The sequence below is a fragment of the Rhinolophus sinicus genome, chromosome 2 (genome assembly GCF_057876585.1).
Source record: "Rhinolophus sinicus isolate RSI-liver-muscle chromosome 2, RSI-T2T, whole genome shotgun sequence".
Lineage (NCBI taxonomy): Eukaryota > Metazoa > Chordata > Mammalia > Chiroptera > Rhinolophidae > Rhinolophus > Rhinolophus sinicus.
Genome location: NC_142502.1, coordinates 114982638 through 114998374, shown reverse-complemented (window position 1 = coordinate 114998374; position 15737 = coordinate 114982638). Strand labels below are relative to the sequence as shown.

General features: G+C 49.3%; 1 protein-coding gene across 1 annotated transcript in view; it reads right to left on the bottom strand.

Moving 5' to 3' along the window:
• Positions 1 to 15737, bottom strand: part of ACOXL (acyl-CoA oxidase like) — a 183541-nt gene that overhangs the window by 94970 nt on the left and 72834 nt on the right. Inside the window, exon 10 of the mRNA XM_088796342.1 lies at positions 5363 to 5397. Coding sequence (XP_088652468.1) covers positions 5363 to 5397 — 35 coding nt within the window. The remainder of the gene's footprint in view (positions 1 to 5362; positions 5398 to 15737) is intronic.

Below are 15737 nucleotides of genomic sequence, written 5' to 3'. Positions count from 1 at the left end.
TTGCCAACACTCCAAATCAAAGTCCAACGGACCCGATGGCCTGTTTCTTGTCGTGTCCTCCCTTGCGATTTCAAGATGGCAATTTCATTTGTGCATTGATGCCTCCTGTCCGTTCAACAAGCATTCTGATTCATCTCTGAAGCTCAAACGCCACTTCTGGTCTAAATCAGAGCACAGAAGCACACGGCCCTCTGCTTCCTGCGCAGCCCACGGGCCCCTTCAGACCCAACAGCGGAGGCAGCCTGTGCGTGCCCATTCATCCAGGGGCCACACTTGGGCAGACACGCTTTCCCACCACAGTGCAGCTCAGACACGGCCAAACCACGCACAGGAGCCTGCCCACTTCTGACCACATGCAGGCTGCCCATTTCTCCCTTCCGCTCGCCAGCGCACGGAGGACCCCGGGGACTCTTAGGGGGTTGATACCTGGAACTCCAATGTCAGGGCCAGGGCCTGGGCCTGAACGAGATTCTGCATTTGGCCTTCCTCAGGGCCACTGAGAACCAACAGAAAGAAGGCAGCTATGGGAAGGAAACACCTCTAGGCTCGTGGAAAAATCAAGCCAGGGAACTAGAGCCAAATGGAAACTCTGCTTCCATTCTCATTTATTAAAGAAAGACAACCAACAAAATGATACAATCACAGCAAAATAATTCTGTTGGGGACTAGTCTGCTGTCTCACACCCTGCTTTCATGAGCTTTTCTTAGAAATGTGGGCTTATGTGCCACGTGAAAAACCCCGCACCGTTGTTTTCTGTGGCCTCTCATTTGTGTCAGAGAAGCATGCTAAGGTGACACGATCACATCTGGGCCCCGTTGTTCCCTGCCAGGGTCCCCACCAAGGGCAGCAGGGTTCTTCGGGTTGCTGCACTGTGACAGGCAGGAAGATCATCTAAGCTCTCAATCTTGCAGAAAAAGAAAAAACAAAACACCCACACAGTGGGGAACAATTTCCCCGCTGTGTGGGCGGTGGGGCCCCGAGAGCTGTTATCTGCAAAGGGCACTTCTGGGGGTTACCCAGCTGTCACCACCGTGTGGATTCCACCCGAAAACCTCAAGCCAAACAGTGGGGAATGAACAGCAAGAGACAATTTTCCACTCTGTGAAAATGACTTGACTTTACAAAAATAAATGAAAACGCCATGATAATAAACGAAATGTGTGCAGGACCTGTTGTTACACGTCCGGTCAGTCATGGCTGATGCTCTTCCTCGTTCAGAATGTCTGTACAGTTGGAATAGGATGACGTCATTCACCACTTCCCAACCCCTGACCCCTACCCCACACGATGTCTCACACACACACACACACACACACTTCCATAGCCCACGGATAGGCCTGAGCAACAGGCCCAGCAGGAGGGAGAGGCTGACCCCACGACCGGGGGCAAGAGGGGGAAAGGTTGGGTGTGCATGTGTTATGGGCCGGGGTGTTCTTACCCTGAATATGTCAACATAACAAGGGATTTGCCAGCTGAGGCATCAGTGCACGGTCACAGCAATGAAACCAGACCTCCCTTCTCAGGCCTTGAGCCTTCTCGCCACACAAGGGCCACCCTCTCGCTCCCGGCAGCACCGCCCCACGTGTGTGCACAGCCTGATCGCCAGACTTACAGGGTGTTAGTGACTTCCTCTCCTCCACTCCACACGCCTGTCCTTTAAGTTCCCTCAGTCTGATCCTCTTCATAAGTGAACCCCCCCCCCCCAGTATTGTTATCCTGGAACCACGGTTGCCTCCTCCCACCCCTTCATCCCGCCCCCGCCGACCACGGGAGTCTGCTGGGTCTTCTCCACCATCTCTCTTGGCTCTAGTCCCCCCGTTAGCCTTTTGGAAACAGCCCTGGTGATCAGAACCTAAAGTCCAACCTTGCTTCCACAGGTATCCCCACCCACAGCAAGAGGACCCAATTCCATTGCGTGGGTTGTGGATCAGCATGACGAGGGACATGGAAACCATTTCTCGGTAACAGCCGTGAGCCTTTGGAATGACCCAGAGTGGTACAGACACAGGCTGCAGCCATTTACAAAGTGACTGACAGTAAAACAGCATGGCGGTTCCTCAAAAACCTAAACACAGAACTACCTTCTGCCCCAGCAATCCCACTGGTGGGTAGGTACCCCAAAGAACTGAAAGCTGGCTCTCAGGGAGACACACAGGTTCACAGCAGGGTTACTCACAGCAGCCAGAAGGTGGACACAGCCCAGGTGCCCTTCAACAGCTGACTGGGTAACAAAATGTGACGTAGACATACAGTGGAATATTATTCAGCCTTAAAAAGGGAAGGGCAGTCTGACACCTGCTACAGCGTGGATGGACCTGGAGGACATCACGCTCAGTGACAGAAGACAGTCACAAAAGGACAAGCGCTGTGACTCCACCTGTATGAGGTATTCACATCATACCTTATATAGCAGAATGGGGGTTTCCAGGAGCTAGGACAGGGAGAACGGGCACTTAGTGTCCAGTGGGGACAGTTTCAGTTTGGGAAGGTGAAAGGTTCTGGAGGGAGACGGTGGTGAGGGCTGCTCAGCAGTGTGAACATACGGTCACCAGTCCTCGTACCCAAGGGTCTTGCATCCAAGGAGTCAACCAACCGCAGATCAAAAGATTAAAAAAAAAAAAAAATCCCCGAAACTTCCCAAAAGCAAAGCTTGAACTTGCAACATGCCAAGTCCTAAGCGGGGTCCATGCACGTGAGGTGACAGGCAGGCACGCCCTGCTGTCACCTGTGTGCAAGTACCTGTTCCACACCATTTTATAGAAGAGACTCGAGCACCGCAGATTTGGGTGTCCGTGGGGGTCCTGGAACCAATCCTCCAGAACACCGAGCCGCAAGCGCACTTAATACTACTGAAATATACACTTTTTTACCTTTTTGAAGGGTTAAAATCGTAAGTTTTATATTAGGTACTTTTTACCAAAAAAGAAGTAGTCAAAGAAAGGATGGAGGTTTCCATTCATCTAAATAAGCTGGTAGGGTTTCGAAAGGGAGCACAACCAGAAACCCACAGCCTTCACCTTCCTCCTCGTCCATGAGGACAGATGGAGGTGACAGGGCCAGATGGCAGCGGGACCACAAGAGCAAGCACCCGGCAGCACAGTAACCTGCAGGCGTCTGACAGGGAAGGCAGATGCCCACTGCACCCGCGGACCGCAGAGAGGACACGGGCCGGGCAGAGGGCACGTGGTGCGGGCCTTGACTGCGAACGGCTCTGTGACACGTGCGTGAGCATCATCAGTTCAGACTGCGTCCCCCACCCCGCCCTGCTATTTACAGAAGCTGCTGCGCTTCCTAGCACTTTAAGTAAGAATTCCTCATATGCCAGAAGTCATTTTTGGGAAACACACCTCATGATGCCTTTGTTACTTTAAGATGCCAGATGCGGACAGGTCAAATGGTCCTTGCCACACTCCCCCCTTGGGTCGTGTAAATCAGGTGTGTAAATTGGACACAGACACTTTGTTAGAGCCCCGGCCAAGCCAACAGGAAGCCTGCACATCACCCCTGAGTTACAGCAACCTCTTCCTAATCGCTGCCACTGCGCCGAAGGCCGTCCGACTCAGAGCAGGGGACACACACCGGCTTCTGTGCATGCTGGCTTCGTGGGGCCAGCACTCGCTCGGGGTCCCCAGGCCCCAAGGCAGAGGGTGAAGGAGCGTGGAGCTTACAGGGGAGTCTCAGGAGACGCCCTCACTTGCCTCCTCCTCAATCTCATTACTTTCCTGTGCAACTTCCTTAGATTTTTGCTCTCTTTTTGCTACATTTATGAAATACCCATGACTCCCTGCTCTGAACTTTACACCCCAGAGCCAGGACAGGGGACAAGACAGCCTGGAGCAAACATCCCTGGAAACACAGCAGAGGAGTGGCCTGGCTGGAGGGCGGGGACATTGCTGCGCTGCCTGTCTCTCTCACACACACATGTGCACATGCGACACACCCAGGGTCCAGCAGGCAGTCACGTCCAGGGGCCATGATCCACCCCAGGCTTCATCAGTGCAGGGCAGCTGTGCAGGTCATCGGCGGCAGCGGTCTGGCTGTGCTCATAAGGGACTGGTGTGTGCAGCCATCGGGCACACTTATGACTCCAACACGAACCCTTTTCTTCATTCATCCCCAGGGTTTCACTCCACCCCTGCCCTCTCCTGCTCTAACCTACACAGCTCACGACCGCCATCCCAGGTTTGGGGACCGCCCACTTTACCGCCCACTTCACACTAAAATGCAAGCCTTGTGCACAACTGGGCACAAGCATTGTTAGAAGGCAAGCTTATTGTGAAATCAGGCAGCCAGGGCTTGTTTGTGGAGGGCTGGCTAATGTCCCAAGCTATCGTCAGGGAGGGTGAGTTGAGGCCTGTGATGGATGGTAGCACTCTGGGGCGGCTGTGAGCACAGCTGGTGTAAGGACAGGAGCCACGTGGCTTACGGCCCCTCTACTGGGGCTGGATCTTTAATTAATTCAACATCTTGTAACCAAGAACCAGCTCAAACTGGCCCCATTCTGTTTCCAACAAGAACTCAAACCAAAGTTTAAACCTGGGATACACCACTCACAAGTCACACTTGTGAATCTTTAACTGTCCCCCTCCCAGCCCCACACAGAACCAGAGGACAGGGACATGGCCAGAACCTGAGCACCAGAACCAGTTCAGAAGGAAGGAAGATCCGATGCTGAAACCCCTCACATCTGTCCAGAACCCTGGATGGGGAGGCAGACATGAGCCCCGCCTCCTGTCTCCTTGCCCGCTGACTTCTCAATAAAGCTTTTCTTTCCTTTTCTCGGGAGCCAGTGCCACAGTACTGGCACTATGCGTGTCACACAGTGGGCACTCGCTCCGTAACCATCTTAATACATTTTGATGCGTGCAAAGGGGAAAGGTTGATACCAGTTCAAGAAACAAACATTCTTTATGCACATGAAGCAACTGAGGCAAAGGCAGAAATCATGAAGCAAGACAAACACAGGGCCTTCCCTGCTCTCAGAAGTACCCACGACAAGGGGAGGCTGCAGGGGGAGGGGCTGGGCTGCCCCTACCTCTCGCCACTCACGCAGGACACCCCTGACTGACTTCAGTTCTCACTCTTGCACAGAGTACATTACCCACTTCTGTGTCCCTGCTCTGAATGTTATGTTTTCTGTTCTGAAAGCAATGTGCTACCTTCCCCGACTTGTACGTAAAAACCTTATTCCTGCAAACAGCGATGAACTCTCACCAATCAACTAGAACAGTTTCCTCTAACTGCTGTGATACTAAAATCATGGGGAGAGCAGTCCCAAGGGGAAGCTCACAAACCTGTAGACGAGAGCAAACGATACTATAAACGGGGGTGTGCACGGCGTTAAAAAGATGGAAGCCTTACCTGTGGCTGTAACGAATGGCTATCGTCAACCCAAGCTGCAATTAAAACAGAAAAATACATGTTAAATGCTATCAAGAATATGCTGATTCACCAGAAAATTAACTTAATATGGTCAGTGTTTTCAAACGTTTCCTAGACGCGCTTCTGCTAACGTCTCATAAAAAACACATTTTAATGATAGATGTTTCGTTTCAGCTGAGTTCCCAGAGGGTCGTCACATTCTGAAAGGGTCTTAAAGAGGCCTACGGATTAAACAGAAGGTGTCTCTCCTCGGGGATGACTTCCAAAACAGGGCTCTTCCCCCCTGCTTTTCCTTTTCTAAAAGTTTTAAAAGTTTTCCATTGAGGTGTAATTGACAAATAACTGTATATATTTAAAGTGCACTAGCTGGTGACCTGATACACGCATATATTGTGAAACCATGACCTCACGTTACCGTGTTAACACCTCCATCACCTCAGAGTTGCCTCGTTTTCTTTTCTTGGTGAGAACACTTAAGATCTGCTCTCAGCAGCTTCCAAGTTTCTAGTGCAGCATTGTCAGCCGTAGTCACCGTGCTGGACACTGTGTCCCGGAACTCACTCATCTTACAGCTGGCACTTTGTACCTCTGACCAGCAGCCTCCCTCCCCTCAAGCCCTAGTCGTTAGTGACCATCACTCTACCCTCTGTCTCTGTGAGCAAAACAGGGTTTCTGGACTCAGAGAAAGCGCGAAAGGGTGTGTGTGCTGCTTGTGGGATTTGCATTAGGACAGCACCACACTCCTTCAACCCCCAGCCCCGGGGGACTGACCACCTGGGCCAGAGCATCCCTGGGGGGGGGCAGTCAGTCACAATGACCCCGTAAGCTCGAGGCCAGCAGGCCACCGCTCTGAGAACAGCAAGGCATCAAGCCTGTGATCCACGTGTGACAGCAAGAGAAAGTGTGCATGGCCGCTGGGGCCTGGGTGACCCCGTGACTTCCCCTTATTCCACGGGAGACCTCTCAGGCATAACCAGCGGTCCAGTCCTATGCCTGGACCCCAGCTCGCTTACGCAGGGTCTGTAGTTGATCACAGAAGACTTAGGCCAGCCACTTCAACAGCTAACGGCATGGGTGTCAGCAAGTCATTTAAACTCAGAGCCTCCGTGCTCATAAAGTGGGCAAAATAATTATTTTTCCATAGGATGAACGTAAAGATTAAGCAAGTTTCTATACTTGTGTTCATATCTTTGTGTGTGCATTGTGTGCAAGCTGCCTGATAGGAAAAACTATAAATAATAACTACCCCTCTATATAGGCAATACCTCATTCATGGAAATGTTGTCACATTCTGAAATGTAATTTTTAAGTTTGCTTTTGGAACTTTGAAAGTATTTCACCATGTAAAAAACACTGTCAGCCACGGCCACGACTATGTAAGTCTCATAACCCAGTTGTTTAAGGAACTCACGGAGGTTAAAGCCTAAGCATCATCGGTAATACTTCCAGTGAGAAGTTGACCTATGATAAGTTTCACCTTAACATCCTAAACGCGTGTCGCTGGTTCCCTTGATGTCACCCTGGAGGCGGGGATGGAGGGACTTCTGTGGTGCTATGCTGGGTGCTGTGAGATAGCAGGAGGGTCCCCAGGCAATGCAAGGTAAAAGGGTGGGGAAGAGAGAGTTAGGAGAGAAAACTTCACCGCTGAGATAAGAAAGCCCAGCACCTTGGCCAGTCCGACAAAGACTGCCTCCCCCGCTACTGTGTGAACAGCTGGGCTCCAGGAGAACCTGGCTGCTGTCAGCCATGCATACACCCCAGGACAGAGCCAGCGACAAGCCATCGCAGTCTCAGAGGACTGGCTCAGCTTTACAAAACACGCATGTCAAAGTGAGGCCTGAGGTATGTGGCATCAAGGTGACGTGTCACACTCGCCTGAATTCATGCGGTTATCTGGCTCAGCTAAGCCAGGAGGATATTTTCTCTGCGACTTAAGCAAACAGCAGAGGAAGGAGCCTCGGGATAATCAAGAATTTAAAGAACAAGGAGGAAATTATTTGGGGAATGAAATGAAAACGGAAACTGTAACCAAAGGGTTAGGATGAGCAATTTGCAGATCTCACACACTAGGTAACTTTACATGTCCTGGGATTAAAAAGTTCTGGCTTACAGTTAGGCTGATTCTAAGATAATTTCACCGAATGGATATTTTGATAAGTTGTTTAATTGGTGGCGTTTTCACAGTTGAAAGATAAGCCCTTGCTGGAGCAGGGAGGATGTGAGCATGGAAGGGACGGGAATCAGGAAAAGGCAAAACAGGCTGTTAAATGGCAGCTGTGCTGGTTTCTATGGGGCTCGGAGATAAACCCTTCACAGAGGTGAATTTCAATTCAGCATTTTTATTAGTCTTTTCCTGGCTTCTGAATCAAATATGTTTTACTGTCATTCTTAAAAGGACACCTGTGTTAAGGAAGGAAGTGTGAATCTTGGACTCATGCAGGCTGACTACAGCACGTGCAGGCAGACCTCTGCGTGCATAGGCCTGGTAAAGCCACACCAGGGGACAAGATGACCGGAACCCACACCAACGCCCCGGAGCCACGTGGGAACCAGCATACGTGGTGGATGGGAACAGAGCACTCACAGTCATTCTATAAACATGACTGAAGCCCCACAAAACCCCACACAGAATACACTGGGTACAATTCGGCAGCACTAAGGCTGGAACAGTGTGGGACAGTCCCGTGAGCCTCACCATGAAATGCAGGCTGGGACAGGCAAAGAGGCCGGCGAGCTATGGAAGGAACCTCCTGCGCCTCTCCTCACTGCTGCATTTATCTCACCCTGGAGGAGGCAGAGGACGTAGAACATTCCGAGGTGTGTGTGCCACAGCACATACCAGATAAAGGCAACTATGTCATCTCCTGAGAGACGGGAAGGAGGCACTTCTCCCTCAGCCTCAGGAACCTCCATCAGCCAGTCAGGGTCCACTAAGGAGCGTCAGCAATGCAGAAATGCTTTAAGCAACTCCCACACGTGCACGTGTGCCCATGTTTACACCCAGCCCACACATATGCACACAGACAGGGACACACTCGTGTGCATGCACACCCACACTCACGTATGCATGCATGCATGCATGTATATGTGCACACCCGTGTGCATACACACATGCATGCAAGCATGTGCACTCATGTGTGCATGCACACTCACACATATGCATGCACACATGCACACTGTGTGCATGCGCATGTACACATGCATTCATATGTGTGCACATACTGATAGGCATGTGTCCGTGTGTGCACACAACCATGCACATATGTACACAATACTCGAATGCACACACCTGCACACATACACACACATACGCATTCACACCCAACGTGCACAGACACTGGCATTCAGAGAGGCCCACAGAGCCCCTGAGACAAAGGGGGCCTCAGACAATTGACCTTTTGTTGCTGGTCTCAGCAGGGACCCAGAGGAGATGGAGGAGGGGGCTGAGAGTTGGCCCCTGACCCCAGCCCAGCTGGGCTGAGGCCCAGGGACCTGGAGGTCAGAGGGAGTTCTGAGCTGCACCCCCCCCTCCCCAGAGGACATGCCCCAGGACCCACTGCAAGCATTGCCAAGAGCACTTAACAAACTCATTTGGAACACTTCTTTTTAGATTTACACAATTATTAACAAAATTAAATCACACTTTAATGGCAAGGAAAGAGTAACTTAACATTTTTCAAAATCTCCATCAGCTACAAAAACCTTTCTCCTACTCCTTTTTTGGAACAGCTGACTGAGGCAGCTGTTTTGTATCAAGTCCAAGGGTTTTCTATATGACCCAGGGAGCTCAGACAACAGGCAGGCCTTCCTACATTAGAGGGTAATCTGAGAATCATTTGCCATAAAACACCCAGAAGTGCGCCAGCTGGGGCCGGATACGCCCTATAGAGCACCTCATACACTGCATGGATCTCGTAAAATAATCATAATCATTTTAGAAAACACATTTTTAAAGGAAAGAAATGATTGACACTGCCGCAGAAGGCTGCAGGGAACTTCCCGTACGTGCCCAGGGACTGTCCGCAAGCGTCTCTCCCCTCGTGCCCAGCAGCGCCTCATTACTGCGAGTCCATTTCTGAGGGTCGCCGTGCTTCATGTTTATGAGGTGCTCTCACGCACACAGGCTGCCAGGGGCACAGGCGGGGGGAGGGGCCCAGGGAGTGCCGGCCTCAAAGTCACCCAGCTGGTGACCCATCTGAGTGCAAGTCCAGAACTTTCTAGACCAGGCGTGCTGGCAGGGGCACCTTTCACAGGGCCAAACCCCACCAGCCACAGCCCTGACACTAGCGCTCCCCGTCCCTCAAGAAAAGCTGCAAACTGGCGGTGGGTTTTTTTTTGTGTGTTTTTTTAATGAAAACTCCCACATTTTAAACTGATTTGAATATTTTTCAAATGCTGTGTGAGCCAAAGAAAACACGCCAGTGGAAGTTGGCCAGGGGGCCACCAGTCGGCACCCTGGCTTTATAGCTTTCCGTGCTGCCAGCCTCTCCTCAGGGTTTCAGAGCTTCAGATCCGAATCAATGAGTTTGTGACAAATGTGGAAAAAGCCTACATGTTATTCCTGAGTCTTCAGTCCCTTTCCTATACTTATATAGACCTTTTTTGTTCATTTCTTTTGTTAATTTCAGGGGTTCAAAGATTTATAGTATAAATAACTAAAAATAAACTCAAAAAGAAAAGCTTGTTTATTTTCTTCCTGCAATTTCCTCTTTTTACTATTCCTTCCCGTTTTATGGGCAATATGGGAAATATGAAGGGGAGAAGAAGGGGTACAACATGGACAGAATCCCACATAAACAGAGCCAGGTGTGCTGGCGCCAAGGGTGGGGGCTGGAGAAAGTGACCACTAGGCCCTCCTTCTGGCACCTCTGTTTCCTGATAACACGCATGCCCCTGTCTCCCCCCCGCACCTCCAGGGCCGGTCCTCCCCCAGGCATCGCCCCACAGAGGTCTTCCTGGTCCTCTGTGCCCGACTCTCAAAGCCCCATCGCACATGCTACAACCCACTAGCCAGAGGTGCCAGTCTAGGGCTTTCCCGGGCACTTGCTACTTCCTCTTCCTACTTCCTCTGATAAAGGAACCGCGCTGAGCTGACAGATGCCATGGTCAGTAGCAATGAGCTTTGTGATCAGGTCCCCTAACTTTTCTTGCTGTCTCCGCATTGTAAACTGGGGGTAATGTTATGTAGCTCATGGGTTGTTTCAGGCAGATTAACTCAGAGCTCAGAGATGAAGCCCAGCCGTGTCAGTGTCTCGAGGGATCTGACCCAAAGCTACCGAGTCGGGGGGTATTTCAGCCAGTCCTCCAGGGGTCAAGTGCAGGATGCACTGGCTGAGACCACGTATGGAAAGAACTTAGCAGCACACTCAGCACACATGAAATCTTATTTGGTGCTATGATGACGATGGTGGCGATGATGGTACAGCTCACAGTAAAACCATTTTCATAACACCTTTTCAGAGTCCTCCACTCAATGTCAGGGATCGTAACCACTGTGAGTTCAGGCCCCCTGGCAGGCCCAGTGATCACCCATGCGGCAGGGAGAGCTGTCTGCATCTGCTTGCTGTGGCCGAGCCAGGACAGTGCAGGGCCAGCCTCACAGACCACCTCCGGCCCTCTGTCATTCCCATCAGAAGGTGGAGAAGATAGCAGGAAAGGCAGGAGGAAGAAAACCAGCACCCTGTTTTCATTATTGAGTTTATTTCATGATGTTTATTTCATTATGGAGTTTACTTCACCATTCTTCCTTGTCCCATAAAATTAAAAAAAAAAAAAAAAAACTAAAGAAAATAAAGAGAAAGCCACACCTAAGTTTAGGAAAAGGAGGGGCTATGTATACTACGTAGGCTCTTTCCAGATTTGTCAGAAATCTGATAATTCAGATCAGAGACTTTCACAGACCTGATGTGGAAGACAAGTGGCCAAATCAACGGAAATTAACATTGAACTGACATTGAACCACAGGCGGTGGTTGTTCAACCAGCCTCAGAGAGCACGTTGTTTCTAAGCCTCTAAGCCCCAAATGACAAGAAGTCAGACCACTAATGCTGCGGCCCCTCCCGCTGTCCCCAAGAACCTGAGCCAGGCACACTGCCTTTGTGGACTAAAAGTTACAGCACTGCTGGGGAGGCATGGGGAGGGCTTCACAAGCACTTGCTGTGTCCCCCAATTTTCCCAAATTGAAAACATCTGTGAGTCTTGAGTTGCTGTCCCCACAGCGACAGCCCCTTGGACCCCATCTGTGAGGTGTTTTCCAGGGACCAGAGCCCCGGGGTGCTGGAAGGTGGAGGGACCCCTTGCTCTCAACCTCAGTGCCCCCTCTGCAGAGAGAGGACAGTACACACACACCCAGGAGACAAGGGGGCGCTCACAGGCCCCGCAATGGTAAGGGCTTCAGGAAGCCGCTGTCGTCTTTGTCAGTGTCACTACATGGCCGAGGTCTGTCCCCTGGGTGGCAGCACAGGGAGCCTGCAGCAGGACCTGGGTGGCAGCTCCCAGAGCTGCACTGTCAGGGCTGCCCACCACTGGCTTCAGGAAACGCTGGATCGTACCGCTTGTCTGTGAATGAATTTTATTAGGTCTTAGGTTACAAACGAAAGAATTGTGCGTTTTGGTTTCCTTGCTTCTCTCGATCTGAGTGCGTGGGTATTTGATAACATGAATAAAGCACACACTCTATCCTAGTAGGCTGACCTTCCATTTAAAGGGACCCAGCGTTACGTGGGGGTGGGTGCACCTACAGCACAGAATGCCCAACCTGGGACATTCAGGGACTTCCAGTGGCAAAGACCGCTTTCGTGAGAACTTGATTAATTCAGAGTGGGGGTGGGGGAGGAAGAGGCTGAAGAGAAGAAAGGAAACGTGCATGGGACTGAAGGGAAAAAATAGGTGACACCCTCAAATGCAGTCAATAACAAAAGCATTTTAGGGCATTTCTAAGGTGGATTTGGGGCTGTTAAATACCAGAAAGTGAAGGCCTTTCACAGCCTGTCACACAGCTTAGAGAGCCCACCACAGCTTGCTGACCCATGCTGACCCCCGGGCCCCCATCAGAGTCAAGAAGAAAACTCCCAGAAAAGGACGTCTCATTTTAATGTAAAACACAAAATCGTTTTAAAGAACTTTTTCACAGAAAGAAGAACACTTTACCTCCTTCTAGCTTTTACCTACTTTCTCTTTTAATTTCTCCAAAAAAGAAAAATTAATAGTTCTTACACAAAAGAAATAGATAAACACAAATTCCCTCCAGCCAGGCATATGGGCCCATGGGCTACAAAGAGGAATTCCAGGACAATGACAGCAGCTGTTTAAAAAGTGCAGTAGATCCATTATTGAAAAAGAAATAATATATTTTTTAAGTGTCTATTATGAGCTAACTGCACAGTGACGTGCAGGTGTGGGAACCAAGTAGAGAAAGAAAACAGAGAGGTCCTGGGCATTGTCACCCAGCGTCCTCCTCCGGGAACACTCTCAACACTGCAGGACAAGCTCACAAAGATTGTGACGCTGACACTACAGAGCGACAGTTGTGCTACAGCACCTTTCTGTTCTTGTGCTGCCCTATTATAAACGCACCCACTTCCCTCCCACGCTAACCCTCCATTTGGCCCCTGGCTGTCATCAATCTGTGCTCCATTCCTGTCATTTCCTCATTTCAAGAATGTTGTAGAAAAGGAATTATACAGTGCGGGACCTTTGGGGATTAGAGCTTTGCATTCAGCAGAATTCTCTGGAGACTTGACCGGGTGGTCATAGGCACCAGTGGTTCACTCCTAATGGCTGCTGAGTGCTATTCCACGGCTTGGGGGAACCACCGTCCAGCAACCTGTGGAAGGCATGTGGGGCTGTAATAACGAAAGGAACATTTGTGTGCAGGCGTGTTCATTTCTCGAGGTAAATGCCATGTAATTCCTATACCTGTTTTGTTAGATTAATGTGCTATATTTTTGTCCAAAGATAACTTTCATTCTTTGTTGATAAATAACCAAATTAGAAATGGAAGATTAAACAAAACACCCAGTTTGGCTGGGGCTGCACCTGACTGCTCAGCTGAGGGCTCCGGGGCAGTCTCCACAGCTTGTGAAATACTCATCACTCCCTATAGTCTCTCCTCTCCGACACCTTCCTGCCACTGCATGTGCCCAGAAACATGGCCCAGGCCTTCAGGCGACCACAGAAGGAAGCAGATATCATGCCACTCCCAAGCAAATGAATGTTTTTCAGGATTCCAAGAAAAACCTTGTCTGAGGGCCCAAGACATTTCTCCACCAAGACCTCAGAGCAGTGTGTAAGGGACAAGGACATTTGATGCAGCACTGTCCCTAAAAGCAAAAGTTTGGAAACATAAATGTCCACCAGGAGGGGTCTGGTTATAGTGGACGACTGTGCACTATTAAAAAGACTGAGGAAGTTCCAGTTGTCCAGATTACTAACTTGGAAAGATCCCCTAGAAATTGTGTTAGCAGAAAAAAGCAGGCAGAAATTCACTCCCAATATAGCAGTGTGGGCCCTCTCCACCCACCCCTCCCCAGGTAACAGCTATAAACTCTGGGCAAAATACAGCGACAATGACTAATTGCTGAGAACTCCGAAGAGTAAAACTAGCAGTCAGACTCTTGAAGAGTGTCAAAACATTTGGAGTAGCAACTGGCACAGGATGCATTTCCTGCATTTTTTATTGGCTTTTTCCTGGGTTTTGCCCTGAAAGTATGGGTGGCTAAAACTTGGAAAGAAAACCTGTTGCCTTTCTGGCTAGAGAAACTAGGAAAAGAAGCAGAGGCAACTATGGTCACTGGAAGAACCCCAGAGAGGCAAGGGTAGAAGAAGGGGACCCCTGATTCTGTGCATGGACTCTGGGTGAAGTCTCAGGTGACCACTAACCAACACGCACGGAACAAAGCAGTACAGCAAAGGCTTAAAGAATTGAACTAAGACTTGAACCTGCAGAAGACAAGGCAGAGCTCAAGGTAAGGCTTTGAGTCTAACCAGGTCAATTGCCTATTAATATAAACCATCAATGTTATTCAGGAGAAACATAATATAACTCAGAGTCCCTAAAACATAACATTCATAATGACCAGGATATAACCCCAAATCATTCAGTTTATAAAGGACCAGGAAAATGTGTCCCATTCCCAAGAGAAAAGGTGATCCAGACGTTGGAATCATCAGGTAGGACATTCAAGCACACATTACAACCATACCCCATGGGGTCAAGGAAAGTACGCTCTATTAATGAAAAGATAGGAAATCTCAGCAGAGAAATCAAAGATAAAAACAAGAAACAACATGGATGGATCTTGAGAATATAATGCTAAGCGAAATAAGTCAGACAGAAAAGGCAGAGAACCATGTGATTTCACTGATATGTGGTATATGAACCAAAAACAACAAAAGAACAAGACAAACAAATGAGAAACAAAAACTCATAGACACAGACAATAGTTTAGTGGTTACCAGAGGTTAACAGGGGAGGGGGGTGGTAGATGAGGGTAAAGGGGATCAAATACATGGTGATGGAAGGAGAACTGACTCTGGGTGGTGAACACACAATGGGATTTATAGATGATGTAATACAGAATTGTACACCTGAAATCTATATAACTTTACTAACAATTGTCACCCCAATAAACTTTAATTTAAAAAATAAGAAAAAAAGCAACAAGAAACAAATAAAAACTTTAGCATCAAAAAATACCGTATCTGAAAATAAAAGTTCACTTAGCAGGCTTAATAGCAAACTGCAGGTGTCAAAAGGAACAGTTGTTAATCTTGAAGATAGGTCAATATAAAATATCCAAAAGAGAGAAAAAATATTTTTAAATGGATGTCAAAAAAGATATTAATAAATGGAGAGAGAGACCCAGTGGGAGAGCTCATCTAGCGTGCCACGCTCAGGCAGAAAGAGGACAGGTACGTGAACTATATGGACAATGCAAAGAGAGAGCACCTCTAGAACATGGCAGGTTTTCACACCTGTGGAGACATGTATGTGACCGCCTCTGTGACCTCAGAGATTGCACTAAGAACATTTGGATGTTTTCAGACGCCAGCATTGCAGGAGTCTATGGATTCTAACCTCATCACCATTTCCCTCTGGCCCCTGGGACATGCTATTCAGTCCTCCTGAGCCTCAGGCCTCAGTCCCCTCGTCTGTATTTAGGGCATCATACTAGTACCCACCTGCTAACATTGGGTGAGGGCTAAATGAACCACTACATGTAGGCGGCTTGGAACATCACCTGGCACGTAGCGTGCTGATTGTGATAAGTGTCCTTCATTACCAGTGCAGACCAGGTTCCCGATGGCCTGCCCTATGCAGTCTATTTTTCTCATGAGAAAGCCACTTGGAATG